At 42.3% G+C, this 21,546-nt stretch overlaps 1 protein-coding gene across 5 annotated transcripts in view; it reads right to left on the bottom strand.

Moving 5' to 3' along the window:
* Positions 1–21,546, bottom strand: part of LOC126094880 (uncharacterized) — a 127,601-nt gene that overhangs the window by 3,907 nt on the left and 102,148 nt on the right. For all 5 annotated transcript variants that reach the window (XR_007521888.1, XM_049909514.1, XM_049909517.1 and 2 more), the window contains one exon: positions 18,533–18,644. Coding sequence is in view for 4 of the 5 variants with exons in the window: in XM_049909514.1 (XP_049765471.1) it covers positions 18,553–18,644 (92 nt within the window). In the remaining variant the exon portion in view is untranslated. The remainder of the gene's footprint in view (positions 1–18,532; positions 18,645–21,546) is intronic.

The raw sequence follows: 21,546 nt of genomic DNA, 5'->3' as shown, positions 1-21,546 counted from the left end.
CTGACGTCCCCTGATTTCTTTCTGTGGGTAAAGTTGTAGGATATTACGGAAGGAGAACTACTCGCTGTTGAGAGGAATGTCATTACACATATTGCCAAATGCATTGAGGTTGACGGACATCATTTTGAGCATCTACTGCATTAATGTGGTATTTACAGGTAATCATGCTGTAACAGCATGCGTTCTCAGAAATGATAAGTTAACGAAGGTACATGTATCACATTGGAACAACCGAAATAAAATGTTCAAACGTACCTACATTCTGTATTTTAATTTAAAAATCTATCTGTTACCAACTGTTCGTCTATTTGTGAGCCATATGTTTGTGACTATTACAGCGCCATCTATCACGAATTTCTTTACATACTACACGAATATGTAATAAAAAATGCAGGTTCCTATTTAAAAAAACGCAGTTGATATCCGTTTAACACCCATCTAGCGGGCCAACCACAGCGCCATCTGGTTTCTCCCTCCAAGCTAGACAAGTTTCGTTCTTTGTAGTTTTTTCGTTTGACGCTTATTTTGTGAGATATTATGCCCGGTCACGATCAATGGACCACCCTGTATATTACAAACAATGGCCCTATAACTCTCCTTTGGGGTACTCCAGAAATTATCTCTACATCTGTCAGTTTCATTCCGTTCAGAAAAACACATTGAGTTCTACCTCCTAAAAAATACTGAATCCAGTCACAAATCTGGTCTGATATTCGATAAGCTTGTATTTCGTTCACTAAATGACAATGCAGAACTCTGACAAGAGCCTAAGAACATGGCTTCAACCTAGATGCCTTTGTCTATGGTACTCTGGATTTCATTGACGAAGACAACGAGCCATGTTTCACAAGGTCTCTATTTACAGAATACATGTTGGTTTTTGTAGAACTGATTTTCATCCTCCAGAAACACGGTAATGTGTGGGTATCGAACATGTTATATAATTCTTCTACAGGTTTACGTCAGCGACACAGGCCTGCAGTTAACTGCATAAGTTTGGCAACCCTTTTTGATAACGAGAACGTCCAGTACGTTTTCCCTATCATGAAGTAACCTTCATTGTTCCAGCGACCTATGATGCATTACTAATAGAAGGGAACAAGTTCTCTTGCATAATCTCCGTAGAATATCACACAGGTATATCATCTGCTTCAGAAACCATACATGTTATTTCCTTATTCATTTAATGCAAAAACTGTTTTTCTTGTATCAACAAACACAGTTAACCTTGGCTTATTGACACAGCTGAACTAAATAAGAAATTGGGTATTATGATACTTTATGAATGAGCTATAAAGCCGGTACAAAAGAGATAACTGTAACAATGCATTATCCAGCAAGGCAAAGTGTACATAAAAAGTTACAAAAGAAATATAAAGCCAAAAAGTGTCAGAACTGTTCTTAGCTATAAATAACATATCCTCTCTGACTCGACAGCATTTTGTGTCACTGAAACTTGGAAATATCTCAATGGAACAGCTGCTCACAATTTTCAGGTGACAACAATATTGTTTAAAACTTCAAGATATAATATTTATTTATGAATAGAAAACATGAACTGGGATGTTCTACAGTATTACTTTATATTTTGAACCAGTTTTCAGCCTATAAGGACATCCTTCATTTATCCATCCACTTATTCATTTCATCAAGAAAGAGAACCTTTAAGTATGTAGAAAGTGTCAAGGTATACACCAACAAAAGATAAAGAAATCGTAGAACCTTAATCTGTCTATCACATCCCTGCAAACTCCCAAGGTGGCACTAGCATCTTCCGCACCCGTATCCTGCTATCGCTCCACCTCTCCACCCCACACCTCTTCTGTATTCCCACTACCCATCCCAGCAAAGATCACTGCTCACGTGAGACACAGTTAGGCCTTAGTGCCATGAGTGTGTGCGTGTGATACGTTCGTGTGAATGTGTCCGAGTTCTGCTGTCTGTGTCTGATGAAGGACTTAGCTTGATAGCTGCATTGTGCCTTCTGCAACCAATGGCTACTCTATGTGATGAGAAGCAATCTAGCCTCTTGTTAATCTGTATACTATATTATACACTGTATTAACAGTAAACTATCGCTACACTGCTTAATTATATTCACACCTACGCTATCTAAACCAAATCCAGAAATTAGAAAGGAAGCTGCCTCCTTCTTAATTGTACTACAAAACTGCTGTTTATATCCTTTTTCAAAAAAATAATTCTTGCATCTGTACATGGTGAGTCTTATTTGCAGTACATTACTACCTTTCATGTAGCTGCTACTTGGCATGGAGCTAACAGAACTTTCCAATTTCTGAATCTAGACATGCATATTTCGTAGAAACAGTCGCCAATGAGGTACATTTTTAATTTTCTTTTGAATTAGTAAGGATTCCCAATGTCTTGGTTTATGGTGAATGGAAGTTTGTTGATAATCTTCCTCTTGTAATTCCTTTGACTGTACTGTTACCTAATGTTGACAGTTAACTGGCACACAGATTTGCCTGTCTGTACAGTTTAGTACTGTCTTCGTGTAGTGTTCAAGAAACAGTTGTCTCTTCAGTGAATGAACCAATGGCATATGGGTGCACCGATAAAGTGGTTTGTATTCAAGTGCTTCTCAGCTGAACCAGTAAGCAATGTTCTCCTGCAGTGACATATAAGTTTTTGAATGAACTTTCAAAGTACTATAACGGCCGAGAGGTATCCACACACAGGAGTTCTTCACTGTGTGTATTTTCAGAAGAGTCGGGAACTATTACTTTTTGTGATTAATTTTTTCATAATTTGTGCTTAACAAAATGTGTGTTGTTGAAAATGCAGACATACTACAGTGGTGACAAGGACTTCTTGGAACTGCAACCCACCCCATGTCGGAACAAGACTAGCCAGGCAGCCCTGCTGAGAATTTCAAGCATGAAGGACATGCAGTTTTTTGAGCTGTGGAAAGAACAGCTGGAGCAGCAGGACGAGCTTGTACTGAAGCTGACAGATTCTGCTCAGCTGAAATCACATCTGGTAAACCTGGTTTTCCAGCCATTCAATGAAGCTCTTAGCATTTTATTTCCAGTGACATTAAGTGCTCTGAGCAACAGCAATGCTTGCTATTATTTCCAAATCCACAGCTCTATTATCTTGTGCAAAAATTGTCCTCTTTATCTGACCATCAGCACTGCTCCTCACCACTATTCACTTGTTTTTAAGTGAACATTGTGTAACAAAAATGAATGTGGGGGCTGCCATTTGTTTAGATGTTCTATAACATCAGACAGTTATGCATCATTGATGGCAGACTTAAAAGACCTGAGAAGAAAATGCAAGTTTACATGTGTGTGTGTGTGTGTGTGTGTGTGTGTGTGTGTGTGTGTGTGTGTGTGTACATGGGAGGGCAGGAGGGGGGGGGGGGGCTGGAACAGGGGGAGCGGAGGGGGGCGATGACCTCACTCCACCCAGTCCCACATAATGTGGAGAGCATCTCTTCTGCAGCCCCCACAACAGCTCGGCTCCAGGATACCCTGGTCTGCGGGTAATGAAATCTAAGGCTGAAAGAGGCCTGGATGGCAGTGGTGAGAACACAAGTCAGGTGGTGGAAACTGGAGGCAATACCTTGACGACATCTAGGCCTGAGAGCGGCAGGCACTCTGCCGGTACACCCTCCATGCACGTGCCCAGCTGTGGTACCTCGACCCGAAGCATTTATCTATCCCTGGATGGGGAAGCTGCTGGCAAGGCCAGACTCACCCCCGTGGCTGTTGCGGCTTGGAACAGCTAACAGTGGAATTGGAGGGGGCAAGTGGAGGAGGATGGGGGCAGGATAAGCTCTTCTTCTGCCAAAGAGTGGGAAAACTGGGTGTGGTGGAAGAACAGGGGAGAAAAAGGTTATGGGGCGCAGTTGTGTAACCAGAGCTGGTTCTGGTGTCGGATGATTGGCAGTCTCCAGAATCAATCATAAAAATCTGCGGCCTCTTTTGCCGATGAATGGTGGCTGGAACCCAATGATCTTGTCAGCCGAATCCCCAGGCCCACACTCGCATGCCACCAGGCTGGAACTTTGGAGAGGTGGGAGGAACAGAGGGGATGGGTGCAGAAATGTAGTACAGAATGGGATTGGTGTCTGTGTAAGAGCTTCCAAATGACATTGCCCAATATGAACTTACATAAAGTCAGGACATCTTAAGTGGATGAATCTTGGATGTACTTCTTCATCTACTGTTGAATGTCTGAATGAACCTCTCTGCCTCTTCATTCAATTGGGGATGAAAAGGAAGCAAAAGATGTACTTCACTCCATTTCTAGTGCAGAAATTCTCAAAGGCCTCCATCAGAAATTGTGGACTGTTGCCATTCGCCAATGTCTGTGTCACACCCTCAATGGCGAAAATCTACAACAGCATTGTCAGTGTGAATTTCACTGTGATTTTATGGCAGTTGACAATATATGGGAACCTGGATAAAGCTTCAATGATGATGAGCCATGTGGTATTCAGTAATGGGCCTGCAAAACTGAGATGCACTCATTCCCAAGATTTGGTGGGCACTGGCCAAGGTGAAAAAAACCGATTTGTGGCCACCTGCTGTTCTGCACATTTAGTGCCTCGATGGATGACACTCTCTATTTCTCAGTGGATGTCTGAAGCAGAGCGAGCAGCTTTGTCCTCGTAGTGCCCTTATGCCTCTGATGCAGCAAATGTAGGATCTTCTGTCATAAGGCTGATGGAATCACAACATGAGGCACAGTGTGGTCTTTGGTTAAAAGAATAACACCATTGTCTAGAATCTTACAGTGTCACAGCCCATAGTACTGCCAAAGAGCTGTAGGTTGTTGCCTGGCCAATCGCACTGGTCACTCCCTCAAGATGAAGGTGCAAACCTGTTTGAGAATGGAGTATGCCTCTTTGGTGGCACTGATGCATGCTCCCGTAATGGGAAAATTGTCCACAGCTTGTTGCGTCTCGTCATCCACATAGAGGCACAGAATTTCCTCCTGATCAAACATGTGGTCCAGCCCCAGGGATAGTTGGTTAAGAGCATTAACATTTACATGCTAGGATATGGTTCTGAAATGGATGTTACAAGTATATCCTGAGATGAATAATGTCCAGCACTGGAGGCGACGAGCAGTACAATCTGTGATGTCAGCTGTTGTGTTGAACAATGAGAGCAACGGCTTATGGTCCATTACCAGCTGGAACTTGGCACCATAAAGGACGACATGAAATGCCTCCAAAGCGAATATAATTGTCATACTTTTTTCTCAATTTAGACTATTTTATTTGTACAGAGGTGAGGGTTTTTGAAGTGTATGTGATGGGGTGCTCTGAACCATCAAAACAGCCCTCATCCTGTGGTCTGATGCATCCATTGCAACCACTATGCTTCCTGGGTAGGAACATTACTAAACAAGATGCTGAGAGTAGACACTGTTTGAGATCCTGGAATTTCGTTTCACAAGCGGCCTACCACATGAAAACCACTCCCTACTTACACAAGTGACGTAAAGCATGTGCTATCAAAGATTCTGCTGGAATGAATTTTCCATAATAAGTAATTTTTCCCAGAGGCTGGAGCTGCTAGAGGCATGAATGCAATTGCTTTGAAACGTTCCAGAGTTGGTAAAAAAACCTATGTGGGAACGGATGTTGCCTAAATACTCAACTGAAGGCTTAAAAAAAATCACATTTGCTTAGGATGGAATGTAACAATACCAGAGAAGGAAAGTTGCTATTTACCATATAGCGGAGATGCTGAGTCGCGATAGGCACAGCAAAAAGATTCACACAATTATAGCTTTCAGCCATTAAGGCCGAAAGCTATAATTGTGTGAATCTTTTTGTTGTGCCTATCGTGACTCAGCATCTCCAATTATAGCTTTCGGCCTTAATGGCTGAAAGCTATAATTGTGTGAATTGTTTTGTTGTGCCTATCGCGACTCAGCATCTCCGCTATATGGTGAGTAGCAACTTTCCTTCTCTGGTACTGTCAGATTTGCTTAGGATGTACTTTAATCTTAGCTAGTGAAAAACAAAAAATATTGACTTCAGGTTCGCTACATGCTGCTCAGTGGTATTTCCCATAACAACAATGTCACCAAAATAGTTAATGCACCCAGGCACACTGCGAAGATCCTCTGGAAAATTGCCAGGGCACTGGAGACCCCAAATGCCAACTGCTTACATTTGTATAAACCATGCAGTGCTTTAATCACCAATATCTTCTGTGAACATTTGTCTAATGATAGCTGTAAATATGTCTCAGCAAGGTAAATTCTGGAGAAGAAGTGTCCATTCACCAGCTGTGCATATAGTTCCTCAGGCTTAGGAATGGGGTATGCGTCCACATCTACCTGAGAATTCACAGTGACCTTGAAGTCCCCACACAGTTTGAGTCTGCCAGATGGTTTCTTGATGACAACTGATTCGATGATATGGGTTCTATCACAGCCAATCTCTGCAACCTGCCTAATCTGCCCTTGACCTGGCCACAGAGTGACACCAGCCAAGGGAGAAAAAAGTGATGTTGTGCTCTAGGTTTCAGCAAAATGTGAGTTTCGACATTCTTTGCTTTTCACAGACCAACAGAAAAAAATGTTCCGGAATTTGGTGCAGAACACATCCAGTTGTGGGTAAGACCGTGTTTACTGTGTCACTGACGGAAAATCTAAAAGATGTCAATGCGTCCAGATCGAAAAGGTTCTCAGTACCAGCACTGCTTATGACTAAGAAAGTTGTCCCCGGGTTCCATTTTTGTAAATGGCTTCCATGGTAAAATTGATCTTTCAACGGGATGAGTTGCTTGTTTTAATTTACCAACTGATAAACTGATGGCGTGAGTTTGGATATGGGCGGATATGGGCGCTCTTTGTATGAATGCCCCAAATTGTAAGTACGTTTGAAAATTGAAGAGACTGGCAGCAGCCCCTGTATCACCTTGAAAGCTGACTGTCCATCCAGCCAATCACAGTTAAATGTACAGTTCATCACAGGAACCTCCTTGAATGGATTGTGCGGAACATACAACATTAACATCCTTTTGATCTTGTGATCATGAGACGGGAACAGCTTCCTGACAAACACATGCAATGTGACCCTGTCATGTGCCTTTAATGCAATCCACCCACTGGAACAGAGAGTTGTCTCTAGCGTGCTTCTGAAAACAGTCCAGGCAGGGTGGGTAAGGCTGTCACAACCTGCAACAGTGTGAGACCCACTGTTCCTATGTGGAGGGACGCGTGTGCTGTAGTTTGTATACTGTCGCAATGTCACCACTGGCTGCCAAATCTGCCATGTGTCTGGCTTCACTGTTTCCCATTGCAATGTCCATTCAGGAATCTAAGGAGAGGCCCGCTGCTTGTGTGACTTCGTAGGACTTTGCTAAATGCAATACTTCACCTGCAAAGGGTCACCAATTTGTAAAGCTTTTAACTGAAACACTAGCGGGTGCTGCATAGACAATCGTGCCTCTGATCATGCCTTCTGCATACGTTTCTTTGGTGGTACGCTTAAAATTACTTGCATTCACAACTTACCCCTGGATTTCAGCCACCCAAGCTTGATAGGATTGACTTGATTGTTTGCAATATTGGTAAAACTCGAGGTGAGCAGAAATCACGACAGTATCTTTGATTGTGAGCACTTAACAAAAAACAGATTTAGCTGAAAGTCAGTTTACCAAGTTCCATCAGGGAGGACAGCTTGCACAACAACCGATAAGTTTGTGGCAGAATCCATGACAAGAAAAGGGATTTAGCAGCATCACAGTCATTTGCCTTACACACCCTAAAACGCTGTCACAGCCTTTGTTCATAAGAGTCCCAGTCCTATGATTTCTCCTCGTATGGCGGGAATGGCAATGGATTGACCTTCGGCTGCTGCAGTACTGAGGCCACGACATCCTCAATACGCTTTAGACTTTCTGCTTGATGAGCCGTCAGCTGTCACGTAACAGTGAAAAGAGATAGTTCTGCCATGGTGACTGGAATGAAGGAAACACTGGTGGCCATTTAGCAGACAAGGTCTGTAGCTCACTGGCACATTCATTGTTCTAAAGTGTTACTCGAGAACCAAAATTTGCACAGCCATTTTCAATGTTCGACACAAACATGGTCAGTCCACAGTCACCAATTGTGTTGTGGCATACAACACAAATGAATGTTGGCTTTCTATAATCAGTTTATTTGTAGACGACAACACATGACAGCACAGTGTTCAATAACACGAAACTGCCCGAGCTGATAGAAGGTCAGCAGTGTAACAAAGTCCAAATCTTGAGGGATGCACAATAAGTAACAGCTGCCAGTACAGCATACTCTGATGCCACAACATTCATGTCAGCATAGATATAAACAAGTGTAGACATCACTGACGTGGGTGGCACTGTTTTAAGTCAGCGCATACAGCCAGTGCAGATTTGTGCTGAAGGCCGATGGTGGAGCCTCTGGTGTCAATCCATGCATCAACAGCTAACGAGCCTTAGCCAAGTGCTTCGAGTAACATCTGAGGTGTGCCAGCGCGGTCAGCTGTGTGTGCAGCTGCCACAGCCTATGGTTCTAGAGCAAGGCAGGCAGCGAAAGGTAGTGGTAACTGTGGGTTTGCCACAAAGTTAAACATAGTTGTCCACATTATAAAGATGTCTGTCAAACAGGTTCATGCCCGCGTCTTACAGCAAATGTTTGTCTGAGATTGCCATTCTGTCAACAGTCGAGTGCACAAAAGCAAATAGATGACATCTCAAGAGTCAAGTGCACCTTCATGCAATCTTACACTGCCAGCAAAAGTTTATGATATAACTATTTTAGTTCTCTTTGATATAGGGTCCTAGGACTCAATTTTTAATCAGCTTACATATCTCCGATAGAGGTATCAACCCTTACAATTGGTAGCAGCTATGCTGTGAGCTTATGCTCATCATGAAATTCTGATAATAGGCCAGATAGCTCTGAAATTAATGTGTAAGCATTGAAATATGCTCACTATTTTTATATACTTGAATTTAGCATATTTCGTGACAGTACTCACTTTTCCGTGAAATGTTTATAAGATGATATTTGACTTTTCTGTGTTGGCTTCAGTCGTCTACTGAAAGTATGATTCCACAATGCTGTTTCGTCGGCTGCAGAAATGACCTGGTTCAATGCATTTGCCTCATTTTTGGTGCTTCAAATACCATTTCTTCAAATGTGGTTCCTTCTTGATGTTTATATAAAAAAAGTAGTAACATTATTCATTTTTCCTGTTCACTTGCAAGTTATTATAACGGCGACCTGCACATTGTTCCACCGTCACACACACCGAGAGTTCACTGCCGACTGACTACGGTCAAAGACGACTCCAGCGTCACAGACATTTTACACAACACAGAAGCTTCCACTTGTAACCAGTCTCTTTGATATTCTTTGTCACATCTACTAATATTAATCAATATGCTGTCACTCTCAAACATAAAAGCAAATTAGCATAAAATAAGGCAAATTACAATTCACAAAAGAAATATTCTGACAAAAATATAAGAAAACATTTACAACCTCCCTCATTAGATTTGGTATCGACAAATCCGGTAGAAAATAACACATCTCCCAGATCCATTACAGCATGTAACCAGAACCTTTCCTTATTTGTAGTAACAGAACCCTTACTGGAAAATAGTTTTTTCCTGGATATGTACACAGCCTCTGGATTTTCTATCCAACACTCGATCCAAGCAATTTTGAATCTTGTCTCCAGCCCTGGGAATGGCTTCTAAATGTTTTTCCCACATTACATTTAAAGAGTCGGCAATACCAAAATTTTTCCTGTGGATTCTGAAAGAATTGGATCCTTTAGAAAGTTAAAAACAGTTGTTCCCAATTGCTTATTGCAGATCGGCAACACCTTTAGTCCTGTTCATAAACAGCATGGAGCATTACACATTTGTGGGGACTTCAAAAATAGTGTGAATGCTCAATTGTTAGCGCCTCCTAATGAATCATTTTCAAAATTAACAGAGGGTCAATATTTTTCTGACCTTGCAGTGCTGCTAGCATACCAGCAATCTTTTGGAATTTTTGCGAGCAAACTATTACCGCTACGCCATGCTGTGTCACATTCCATATCCACCTAACTGACACTACATCCTTGTCCATCCATGGTCCCAATCCCTTGCTCCATGGTTCATATTCCTGCAATAGATCTAGCTGCAAGACCTGTATCACACATCTTCCAAGAACCACCTAATCCAGTACTGTCACAGGCATCTGCTATCCCATCAAAGGCAGAGCCACCTGTCAAAGCAACCACATAATCCGCTAACTTAGCTGCAACCACTGTATGGTACTGTACCTGGGTATGACCACTAACATGTTGTCTGTCTGTGTTGAGTTGCCACCACCATACTGTAGCCAAGACACAGCTGGACCATCCAGCTGCTGAACATACCAATAGCAACATGATATCCCTGACTTCAACAACTATTTCACAGCCTGTGCCATCTGGATTCCTCCCACCAACAGCAGCTTTTCTGAACTACACAGGTGGGAACACTCCTGGCAACCTGTCCTCCACTTCCCCAACCCCCCTGGCCTTAACATTCACTAACCCGGCCTTCACCAGCTTACCCCTTCTTGGCTCCCATTCCAGCTCTATAAATGCCTTTTATGCTGCCAATGCACCTGAATATTTCTTTCCCCTTCTCTTTTCTTTGGAACGGGTGGTAGCTGTCGAAGTGGAGGTATTGCTGGTGGTTAGTAGATGTGATATGGATGGAGGTACTGATGTAGCCATCTTTCAGGTGAGGGTCAACCTCTAAGAAGGTGGCTTGTTGAGTTGAGTAGGACCATGTGAAGCAAATGGGCGATAATTTGTTGAGGTTCTGGAGGAATGAGGATAGGGTGTCCTCACCCCTGATCCAGATCACAAAGATGTCATCAATGATTCTGAACCAAGTGAGGGGTTTAGGACTCTGGGTGTTTAGGAAGGATTCCTCTATATAGCCCTTGAATTGGTTGGCATAGGATGGTTCCATGCGGGTGCCCATAGCCATACTTCAGATTTGTTTGTAGGTAATGCCTTCAAAGGAAAAGCAATTGTGGGTGAGGATATAGTTGGTTATGGCGACTACAAAGGAGGTTGTTGGTTTGAATCTGTCGGGCATTGGGAAAGTTAGTGTTCAACAGCGGTAAAGCCATGGGGATTAGAGATGTAAGTGTAAAGGGATGTGTCACCAACAGTGACAAGCAGGGCAACGTGAGGCAGAGGGACAGGAACAATGGAGAGCCGGTGGAGGAAATGGTTGGTATCTTTTATATAGGAGGGTAGGTTCTGGGCAATAGATTGCAGGTGTTGGTCTACAAGAGCAGAGATTCTCTAGTGGAAGCACAGTAACTGGCCACAATAGGGTGTCTTGGGTGGTTGGGTTTATTGACTTTAGGAAGCATGAAGAAGGTAGGAGTGCAGGAAGTGGTAGAGGTGAGCAGAGAGATGAACTCTGGGGAGAGGTTCTGGGGTGGGCCTAAGGATATGAGGAGTGACTGGAAATCCTGCTGAATTTCTGGAGTGGGGTCACTGTGGCCAGGTTTGTAGCTGGAAGTATCTGAAAGCAGGCGGAGCCCTTCTACCAGGTAATCCTTGTGGTTCAAAACAACAGTGGTGGAGCCTTTATCCACAGGTAGGATTACAAGGTCAGGTTCAGTTTTTAGATGGTGGACTGTGGTTCTTTCTGTGAATGTAAGGTTAGTTTGCATGTTGAACGATTTAGGGAATGATGGTGAGGCAAGGTTCCAGGTTAAGGAATTCTGGACAGTTAACAGGGGGTGATTTGGGGGCAGTAGGGGTGGATCACATTTGGATGCAAGAGTGAACTGAGTTAGGAAGTGTTCAACACTGGTCTTTGGTTGAGTCCTATTGGTAGGGTTGGTGGGGAAAAAGTGTTTCCACTTTAGGGACCAGCAGAAGGAAGAAAATTCTTTGACAAGTCCTGCATCATTGAATTTGGGAGTGGGGCAAAAGGTGAGACCTTTGGAAAGGACTGATATTTTTATGGGGCTAAGGCTTCTGGATGAAAGGCTCATGACTGTGTAACAGGTCTGCTTAGGTTCTGGATTCTGTGTGGTGGTGGGAGAGAGTGTTTTGGAGAGTGGGGTAAGTGTAGTAGGTCTGCGAGGCAGGGTTTGTCAGCTATAAGGGGATGTGGGGAAGGTTTGGAGGTTGTTATAGTGGTGGTGGACAGTGGTACTCCAAGGTGTAAGTAGGAAGTGAGCAGGGTGGAGAGCTCTCCACTCTCTACACTAAAAGCCCCAATGCCCATGGCCTTACCGCTACTGAACACTACCTTTCCCAACGCCCGACAGATTCCGAACCAACAAACTGCTTCCTAGTTGCCTTGACCAACTATATCCTCACCCACAATTACTTTTCCTTTGAAGGCAAACAAATCAGAGATATGTCTATGTGACCCATGTGGCACCATCCTATGCCAACATATTCATGGGCCATCTAGGGGAATCCTCCGTAAACACCCAGAATCCTAAATACCTCACCTGGTTCAGATTCAGTGATGATCTTCATGATCTGGACTGAGGGTGAGGGCATCCTAGCCACATTCCTGCAGAACCTCAACAACTTTTCGCCCATTGCTTCACCTGGTCCTACTTAACCCAACAAGCCACCTTCGTAGATCTTGATCTTCACCTCACAGATAGCTACATCAGTACCTCTGTCCATATCAAACCTACTAACCACCAGCAATACCTCCACTTCGACAGCTGCCACTTGTCCCCATACCCGTGACCATCGCATCTGCAGTGACAAACTGTCCCTCTCGAAATATACTGAGGGTCTCACGGAAGCCTTCACAGACCTTAAATATCCTCCCAATCTTGTAAAAAAAAAATATCCTGTGCTCCTGTGCCTTATCTTTCCAGTCTCCCTCCACCTCCCAAAGTCCCACTGTCCAGCCACAGAGGAGCATTCCCCTCGTAACTCAGAACCACCCAGAACTGCAGTAACTGAACTACATTCTCCACCAGGATTTTGACTACTTCTTATCGTGCCCTGAAATCAGAAATGTCCTGCCCACTACCCTTCCCACCCCTCCCACAGTGGTATTCCGCTGTACACCGAACCTACACAATCCATCCATACACAACACCTGCTCCCAACCCCTTACATCATGGTTCATACCCCTGTAATAGACCTAGACGCAAGACCTGTCCTATACATCCTCCCATCACCATCTAATCCAATCCGGTCACAAAAGTAACCTATCCCATCAAAGGCAGGGCTACCTGTGAAACCAGTCATGTGATCTACTAGCTAAGCTGCAACCACTGTGCTGCAACCAATAAGCTGTCTGTCCACATGAATGGCCACCGACAAACTATGGCCAAGAAACAAGTGGATCACCCTATTGCTGAGCATGCTGTCAAACATGACACCCTTCATATCAATGATTGCTCCACAGCCTGTGCCATATGGATCTTCCCACCATCATCAGCTTTTCTGAATTGCGTACGTAGGAACTTTCCCAGCAATATATCATAAATTCCCATAACTCCCCTGGCTTCAAACTTCATTAGTCATTGTCCTCACCCAACCAGCCCCTTCCCTGTTCCCAATCCAGCACTACACAACCCTCATTCCACAACTGTACCCAGTCTTTTTACTTCTCTCCTTTTCCACTCCCCCCCCCCCCTTTGCCTGCCCCTCTGTCTAACCTGCAGCACTTCACTGTCCGCCACCCCTATCCTACTATCCCTCCCCCTCCCCACCCCAGCCCAGCCTCTTCCTTAATCCCACCTAGTCGCTACTCCCATCATGTAGTGGTGCTGCTCTGCTCGCAGTGTGGCCTCATTTGCGTGAGACTGCATGTGTGTGTGTGTGTGTGTGTGTGTGTGTGTGTGTGTGTGTGTGTGTCGTCTATTTTTGATGTCGGCCTTACCGGCTGAAAGCTTTATTTTTGACAGTGTTTTTGTTGTGTGTGTGTGTGTGTGTGTGTGTGTGTGTGTGTGTGTATTTTTTATGACGGCCTTACCGGCTGAAAGCTTTATTTTTGACAGTGTTTTTGTTGTGCCTAACCGCAATTCAGCATCTCCGCTATAAGGTAACAGCATCTTTCCTTCGCATAATATTGTTAGCAATAATTATGTTATTTAAGTACATCATATCACTTAAGCTTAAATACTATCCCATACAGCTGCAAACTGAAAACTTATTCACAAAAGAGTTTTGTATTGTAGAACATTCACAGTTTGGATTTTTCATTGATAAATATGATATTGTTCTACCAAACAGTTATTTATGTGAACAACATATATTACATGTCACTGATGGTGCTTCGAATTTTATAAAAGGGAAGTATGTGTGGTCAGCACCTTCTTCCTGGTTAAATTAAGATGAGTTTTAAAAGTGCCATTAATTACTGAAGGACTATTTTCAAGTTTCCAGCCAATTTAACAATTCCATTTACACACAAAATTTTGATGACTGGTCCAAATTCCTTCAGATGTTCCCAGCAGGGCCCTTAGGTGTGGTCACTGGCAGTACTCCAACCAGAGTATAACTAATGTATTATTGGTTTCAAATCCCTGTTTGTGGTCAAGCTCAACTTTTAGTGCCAACCATACACTTTGAGGAGTTGTAGTCTACCATACATAACAGGACTGCAGCATAGCTATATTGGCTAGCAGAATTCTTTTCTTTTTTCACATTCTGCAGTTTTCTAAGAGCTCTTCCTTTTGGAACATCACAATATAGTGCATAAATTTGGAACAGTCAACTCTATTGGGAGCCTGAAAACAACTCCTTCGCAAATTTTAGAATAGGGGCAGTGTCAGCCAAAGTATCTTCTCAGTACAATGCTTTGGTGAGCAATGTGTCTGTTCGACGCAGCCAACCATTCTGAAAAGAGCCTCAAGTATCATATCAGTTAATATCACTAACAACTGGAGGATCAAAAGGTCACAATGCAACATGATGCTTATAGAACTTTTCATTAGATATATACAGGATGAAGAAAAATTCACACACTCAGACTTCGCAGCGCAATTCCTCACATACTAAAAGGTGTACAACTTAACTTCTGCAGTCTGCCGATAGGTGGCAACAACAGTAAGTAGCGGTAGAAAGAAACAAATCACATACATCAGGCAGTTAGCTTGGACCTTGGTCAACATAAACTCATTCAAACATTAGTCGATTTGTGTCTGCATCATAAAGTTGTTCTTGATTGAAAATTTTAGTTTACGTGCCTAATTCTCAACATTTGCGGGAGGTGTTACTGTTTTGTTTCAATATGGAGAAAACAGCGGCTGAGTCTCATCAGATTCTCTCAAGTACTTATGGTAAAGATGCTATTAGTGAAAGAATGTGTTGTGAGTGGTTTCAACACTTCAAGAATGGTGATTTTAACATAGTAGTTGGTTGATTGGTTGTTTGGGGAAGGAGACCAGACAGCGAGGTCATCGGTCTCATCGGATTAGGGAAGGACGGGGAAGGAAGTCGGCCGTGCCCTTTGAAAGGAACCATCCCGGCATTTGCCTGGAGCGATTTAGGAAAATCACGGAAAACCAAAATCAGGATGGCCGGACGCGGGATTGAACCGTCGTCCACCCGAATGTGATTAACATAGTAGATCGGCATAGTGGTGGAAGAGAGAATGTTTTTGAAGATGCAGAATTGGGGACATTGCTGAGTGACGACTCGCATCAAACTCGAGAACAATTGGCACAATTAGTGGGAGTGACACAGCAAGCCATTTCAAAATGTCTCAAGGCTAAGGGCATGATTCAGAAAGAAGGAACTTGGGTCCCGTGTGAGCTGAAACCAAGAGACATTGAACGGCATTTGTGTGTTTGTGAACAGTTGCTTCAGAGGCAAAAACGGAAGGGATTTCTGCATCGCATTGTGACCGGGGATGAAAAATGGGTTCATTACGATAACCCTAAATGCAAAAAATCATGGGGATATCCCGGCCATGCTTCCACATTGACAGCCAAACCGAATATTCACAGCTCCAAGATCATGCTCTGCAAGATAATGCTCTACATTTGGTGGGACCAGCTCAGTGTTGTGTACTATGAAGTGTTAAAACCAAGTGAAACAATCACAGGTGCTTGTTATCAAATGCAAATAATGCATCTGAGCAGAGCATTAAAAGACAAACAGCCGCAATACAGCAAGAGGCATGATAAAGTGATTTTGCATCATGACAACACTCAACCCCACATTGCAAAAGAGGTCAAAATGTACGTGGAAACGTTAAAATGGGAAGTCCTACCCCATCCACTGTATTCTCCAGATATTGCTCCCTCTGACTATCACCTGTTTAGATCAATGGCGCATGGCCTAACTGACCAACACTTCCGATCTCATGAAGAAGTCACAAATTGGATTGATTCGTGGCTCGCTTCAAAAGATGAACAATTTTTTCGACGAGGGATTCGTACACTGCCCAAAAGATGGGAGAAAGTAGTGGCCAGTGATGGAAAAATACTTTGAATGATACATGTATAACCAATTTGTTTCATTAAAGCCTCAAATGTTGGGGAAAAAACGGCAGAAGCAAAGTTGTATACCTTGTAGCAATACAAAAATGTCTGTCACAAAATTTCGCTCTGAGCATATTTCTGGCAGTAAATGAACGTTAAAGATTGGCGATCTGGCAACATTGTAACTACATGTTCATTAACTATCTCTGTCAGCATATAGGATCACTACTGTGCAGTTGGTGTTGTGGATAGCGTTTTGGGTTAGTATGCAGAAGGTCGAGTGTTCGATTCTGAGTTGAGGCATATTTGGTTTTTATTTGCTTAATGTAGTCTGTGTGGCATGGTATCTGACCCCTTAATCATCACACAGCAATTGCTGTGGGTCTTCTACAAATCATTTACACTTTTGTATTACAACACAGAAATGGAAGTACAATCATTTTCATTGGTCAGCTTTTAAAGAAGTCTTTTGCAAGTTGTGGATGTGAACTGTTTCGCACCACTGCATCTACGAGATTCCAGACTTGTTTTCTGTGTACCTCCACATATGGTCCCATCGATTATTGTTCTTACCATGTTCAGGTCCATTACATTCCATTAGGGCCTTATGTCTCCAGTAGTGCTAGCAACGTCCTTTGCACATAGTTTTCAAACTCGGTTACCAGTTATACGTATCACCATGGAACCACAATTATGCCTTTTAACATTGAGTCTGATAAGTGCATTTTGTTTAGTATCTCCATACGGTATTACTATTATTATTATTTTTCTTTCCTGTCTCAGACGTTATGTCTGGTTAAAAATGGAAAGTGACGCGGACCTTGATCAAGTGTGACTTCCTTTTAACTGTACGGTATATGTTACATTGCATTTAGGAACTTTCGGGTAATTGAACATGTATCAATAATTACAGATTTCTGTAGTTGTATACATACGTTTGGATGTAGCTGTATTGCATTGATGTACTGGTGGATATTGTGTGGTATGACTTCTGTAGTTGATAGTATAATTGGTATAATGTCAACTTTATCCTGATGCCACATGTCCTTGACTTCCTCAGCCAGTTGGATGTATTTTTCAATTTTTCCTCCTGTTTTCTTCTGTATATTTGTTGTATTGGGTATGGATATTTCGATTAGTTGTGTAAATTTCTTCTTTTTATTGGTGAGTATGATGTCAGGTTTGTTATGTGGTGTTGTTTTATCTGTTATAATGGTTCCGTTCCAGTATAATTTGTATTCATCATTCTCCAGTACATTTTGTGGTGCATACTTGTATGTGGGAACGTGTTGTTTTATTAGTTTATATTGTATGGCAAGTTGTTGTATTATTTTTGGTACATTGTCATGTCTTCTGGGGTATTCTGTATTTGCTAGTATTGTACATCCGCTTGTGATGTGATCTACTGTTTCTATTTGTTGTTTGCAAAGTCTGCTTTTATCTGTTGTGGTATTGGGATCTTTAATAATATGCTTGCTGTAATATCTGGTGTTTATTGTTTGATCCTGTATTGCAATCATGAATCCTTCTGTCTCACTGTATATATTGCCTTTTCTTAGCCATGTGTTGGATGCAGCTTGATCGATGTGTGGCTGTGTTAGATGATACGGGTGCTCGCCATGTAGTGTTTTCTTTTTCCAATTTACTTTCTTCGTATTTTAAGAAATGGCGTATACTACAGTACTGTATGGCAGAATGAGATTGGCAAATAAAAACAAATATGCCTCAGCCCAGAACTGAGCCCTCGACTTCCTGCACGCTAACCCAAAATGCTATCCACTGCACCAACTGCACAGCCCTATTCTGATGCCATGCACGCTAACCCAAAATGCTATCCACTACACCAACTGCACAGCCCTATTTTGATGCCAACAGAGGTACTAGTTGTACATGTGATTACACTGCTGCCAGGTGCCAACCTTCAATGTCCATTTTCTGCCGGAAATATGTGCAGGATGAAATTTTGTGACAGACATTTTTTTTATTGCTAGTATGTGAGGAACCGTGCTACAAAGTCCAAGTGAGTGAATTTCTCTTAAACCTGCATAACATGTTACTTAAGTTTATTTCTATAACATCTTCACAGTTTACATACCTGGCAACATGCATTTACTATCATGTCAGTTCACTGTATTCTGTCCAACCATGGTTTGGAGCACCTAGGCGCAATACACCAACTGATCTGTCCTTAGATGCTGTAATTAAATCTGCAAACAATTTCAGGAAAATAATTTAATACTGAGTGTACAATACTAGGACTACAAACGAGTCATTGCCATTTTCAAACTGTTATCTCCGTTTAATGGAAATGTGTCAGAATCAGGTGTATTCGTTATGAGAGAATCAAAAGAATAATGACTACTAGCTAGAATTTTGAAATAATACCTTGCTCACTACTTTATCCCAGTCATCACATGCCTGTCCAAATAATCTGTTTATTGTGAATGGAACAGTGGCATTGATGGACAAAACATAGGATGGTGTGTGTGTGTGTGTGTGTGTGTGTGTGTGTGTGTGTGTGTGTGTGTGTAGAATGGGCAGGGGGGGGAGAGGGGGGAGGGGAGGATTACTTTTACACTGAGTTGCCAGAACTGCTGAACAACCTTTACTGGACGAACTACGAAGAGACTGAAATTTTCCAGTTAATCCAAGACACAATTACAGTATCCCATACCGTCAAAAAAATAGTAAAAGCTTTCAAATTTATATTAGGAATCCTTGAATGACAATACTCGACTTTTTATCTGTACGTTGTATCCTTCCAATCATTTACTCAATGTAAGTTGTGCATGATTTAGATTTTAACTGGTGCAAAATGTCAGTAAATTCTTGCTAAGTAAGAAGATGATGAAAAGCTAATATCAATAATAAACAACTGTTACAGGAAAATGCCTCAAATGTATCCATTATCAACTGTTCAGTTACGTTGTGTCTCACTGAAAGAGAACTGCCTCTCCAACCCATTTCACCCAGTGAGATCATCTGAAATATAGTTAATTATTAAGACAGATGGATCAAAAACAGTGTTTTGGGAGAGCATTTGCCTTCCACTTTGAATGACTGAGATAAACCCTTTAAACATGCAACAGCTTTATTGGATTCAGTTGCATCAGGTCCTCCCAAATACGAGTCACACCTAAACTGCTTTGCTACTTCAAACCTTTGAAAAACATTTCACAAGGGAATGATCATACACCTGAGGAAACATAGAAAATTTGCTATTAAGTTCTGGGTTTTACATAATGTTTGCCATTTGTCAAAGCAGTCATTACTATCATCTAATATTGTCTTTCATTTTAAGGGGTGTTGTCATTGTTGTTATTGTTATCGCTGCTGTCGTTTATGGTCACCGGATTTCTTCCCATGCATGCATTTTTCCTACACCAATGCCAACTTTTATCACAACTGTAATACTATTCTCAATATTTTCTTCTGCTACCTCTAACTTGTCAACTGCACTCTCCATAATTCCTGACTTATAAAAGACAAAACTGTCCTTTGCTTGGAACATCATAGTGCTTTACTGAACATGTTCCTGAAGGCTGCGGTACTCCACTGCATTCCTCCAATTTTCGAACAAAAAATGCTGTTAAAGGGAGACCTACAGAAATAAAAATGTCATAAATGAATCCATGTATCCTAATCACACATTCATAAAATAAATAGACCAATGAGATTCAAAATAACCAACACATCACAATTTGGAAAGAATGGTAACCCAAACAACACTAGGAGAAAAGAATGAATTCCACACTCATCATTGAAGCTGTTAGTGACTCCTCATGGTGACATTATGTTCTCACAAAACTCTTTGATCGTTACCTAGTGACATAACTGTATTAAAGTAACAAAATACAGTAGGAAAGTTCTGGTAGAACGTAAATATTTTAGGAGTAAAAGGGACCACTCACATAAAAGTGGAAGTGTTGAATTATCGACAGTTACACATAAAAGGGAAGGCTAACTTGTTACCTTTTGGAATAAATCCTTTCTTGAGCTAAAACACACACACACACACACACACACACACACACACACACACACAGGCAGGTACACTGTGTGATCAAAAGTATCTGGACACCCTCAAAATCATACATTTTTCATATTAGGTGCAATGTGCTGCCACCTACTGCCAGGTACTCCATATCAGAGACCTCAGTTGTCATTAGACATAGTGAGAGAGCAGAATGGGGTGCTCCGCAGAACTCACGGACTTCGAATGTAGTCAGGTGATTGGGTGTCACTTGTGTTATACACCTGTACACAAGATTTCCACAATTCTCAACCCCCTAGGCACACTGTTTCCAATGGGATAGTGAAGTGGAAACGTGACAGGACACGTATAGCACTGAAGCGTACAGGCCACTTTGTCCATTGACTAACAGAGACCACCGACAGCTGATAAAGGTCTTAATGTGTAATAGGAAGACATCTATCCAGACCATCACACAGGAATTCCAAACTGCATCAGGATCCACTGCAAGTACTATTACAGTCAGGCAGAAGGTGAGAAAACTTGGATTTCATGGTCGAGTGGCTGCTCGTAAGCCACACACCATGCCAGTACAAGACAAACGGCGCCTTGCTTGGTGTAAGGAGCGTAAACATTGGACGACTGAACAGTGGGAAAACGTTGTGTGCAGTGACAAAACACAGTACATAACATGGCAATCCAATGGTAGGGTGTGGTATGGCAAATGCCTGGTGAACGTCATCTGCCAGCGTGTGCAGTGCCAACAGTAAAATTCGGAGATGGTGGTGTTATCATGTGGTTGTGTTTTTCATGGACGGGGCTTGCACCCCTTGTTGTTATGCATGGCACTATTACAGCACAGGCCTACATTGACGTTTTAATCACATTATTGCTTCCCACTATTGAAGAGCAATTCGGGGATGGCAATTGCGTCTTTCAACACGATTGAGCACCTATTCATAACGCATAGCCTGTGGCAGGTTGGTTACACAACAATTACATCCCTGTAATGGACTGGCCTGCACAGTCTTGACCTGTATCCTATAGAACGCCTTTGGGGCGTTTTGGAACGCCTACTTCGTGCCAGGCCTCACACTGATATCGATATGTCTCCTCAGTACAGCACTCCGTGAAGA

The sequence above is a fragment of the Schistocerca cancellata genome, chromosome 8, assembly GCF_023864275.1.
Source record: "Schistocerca cancellata isolate TAMUIC-IGC-003103 chromosome 8, iqSchCanc2.1, whole genome shotgun sequence".
Lineage (NCBI taxonomy): Eukaryota > Metazoa > Arthropoda > Insecta > Orthoptera > Acrididae > Schistocerca > Schistocerca cancellata.
The sequence above is the reverse complement of the archived record's forward strand: the minus strand, read 5'-3'. Positions and strand labels throughout refer to the sequence as shown.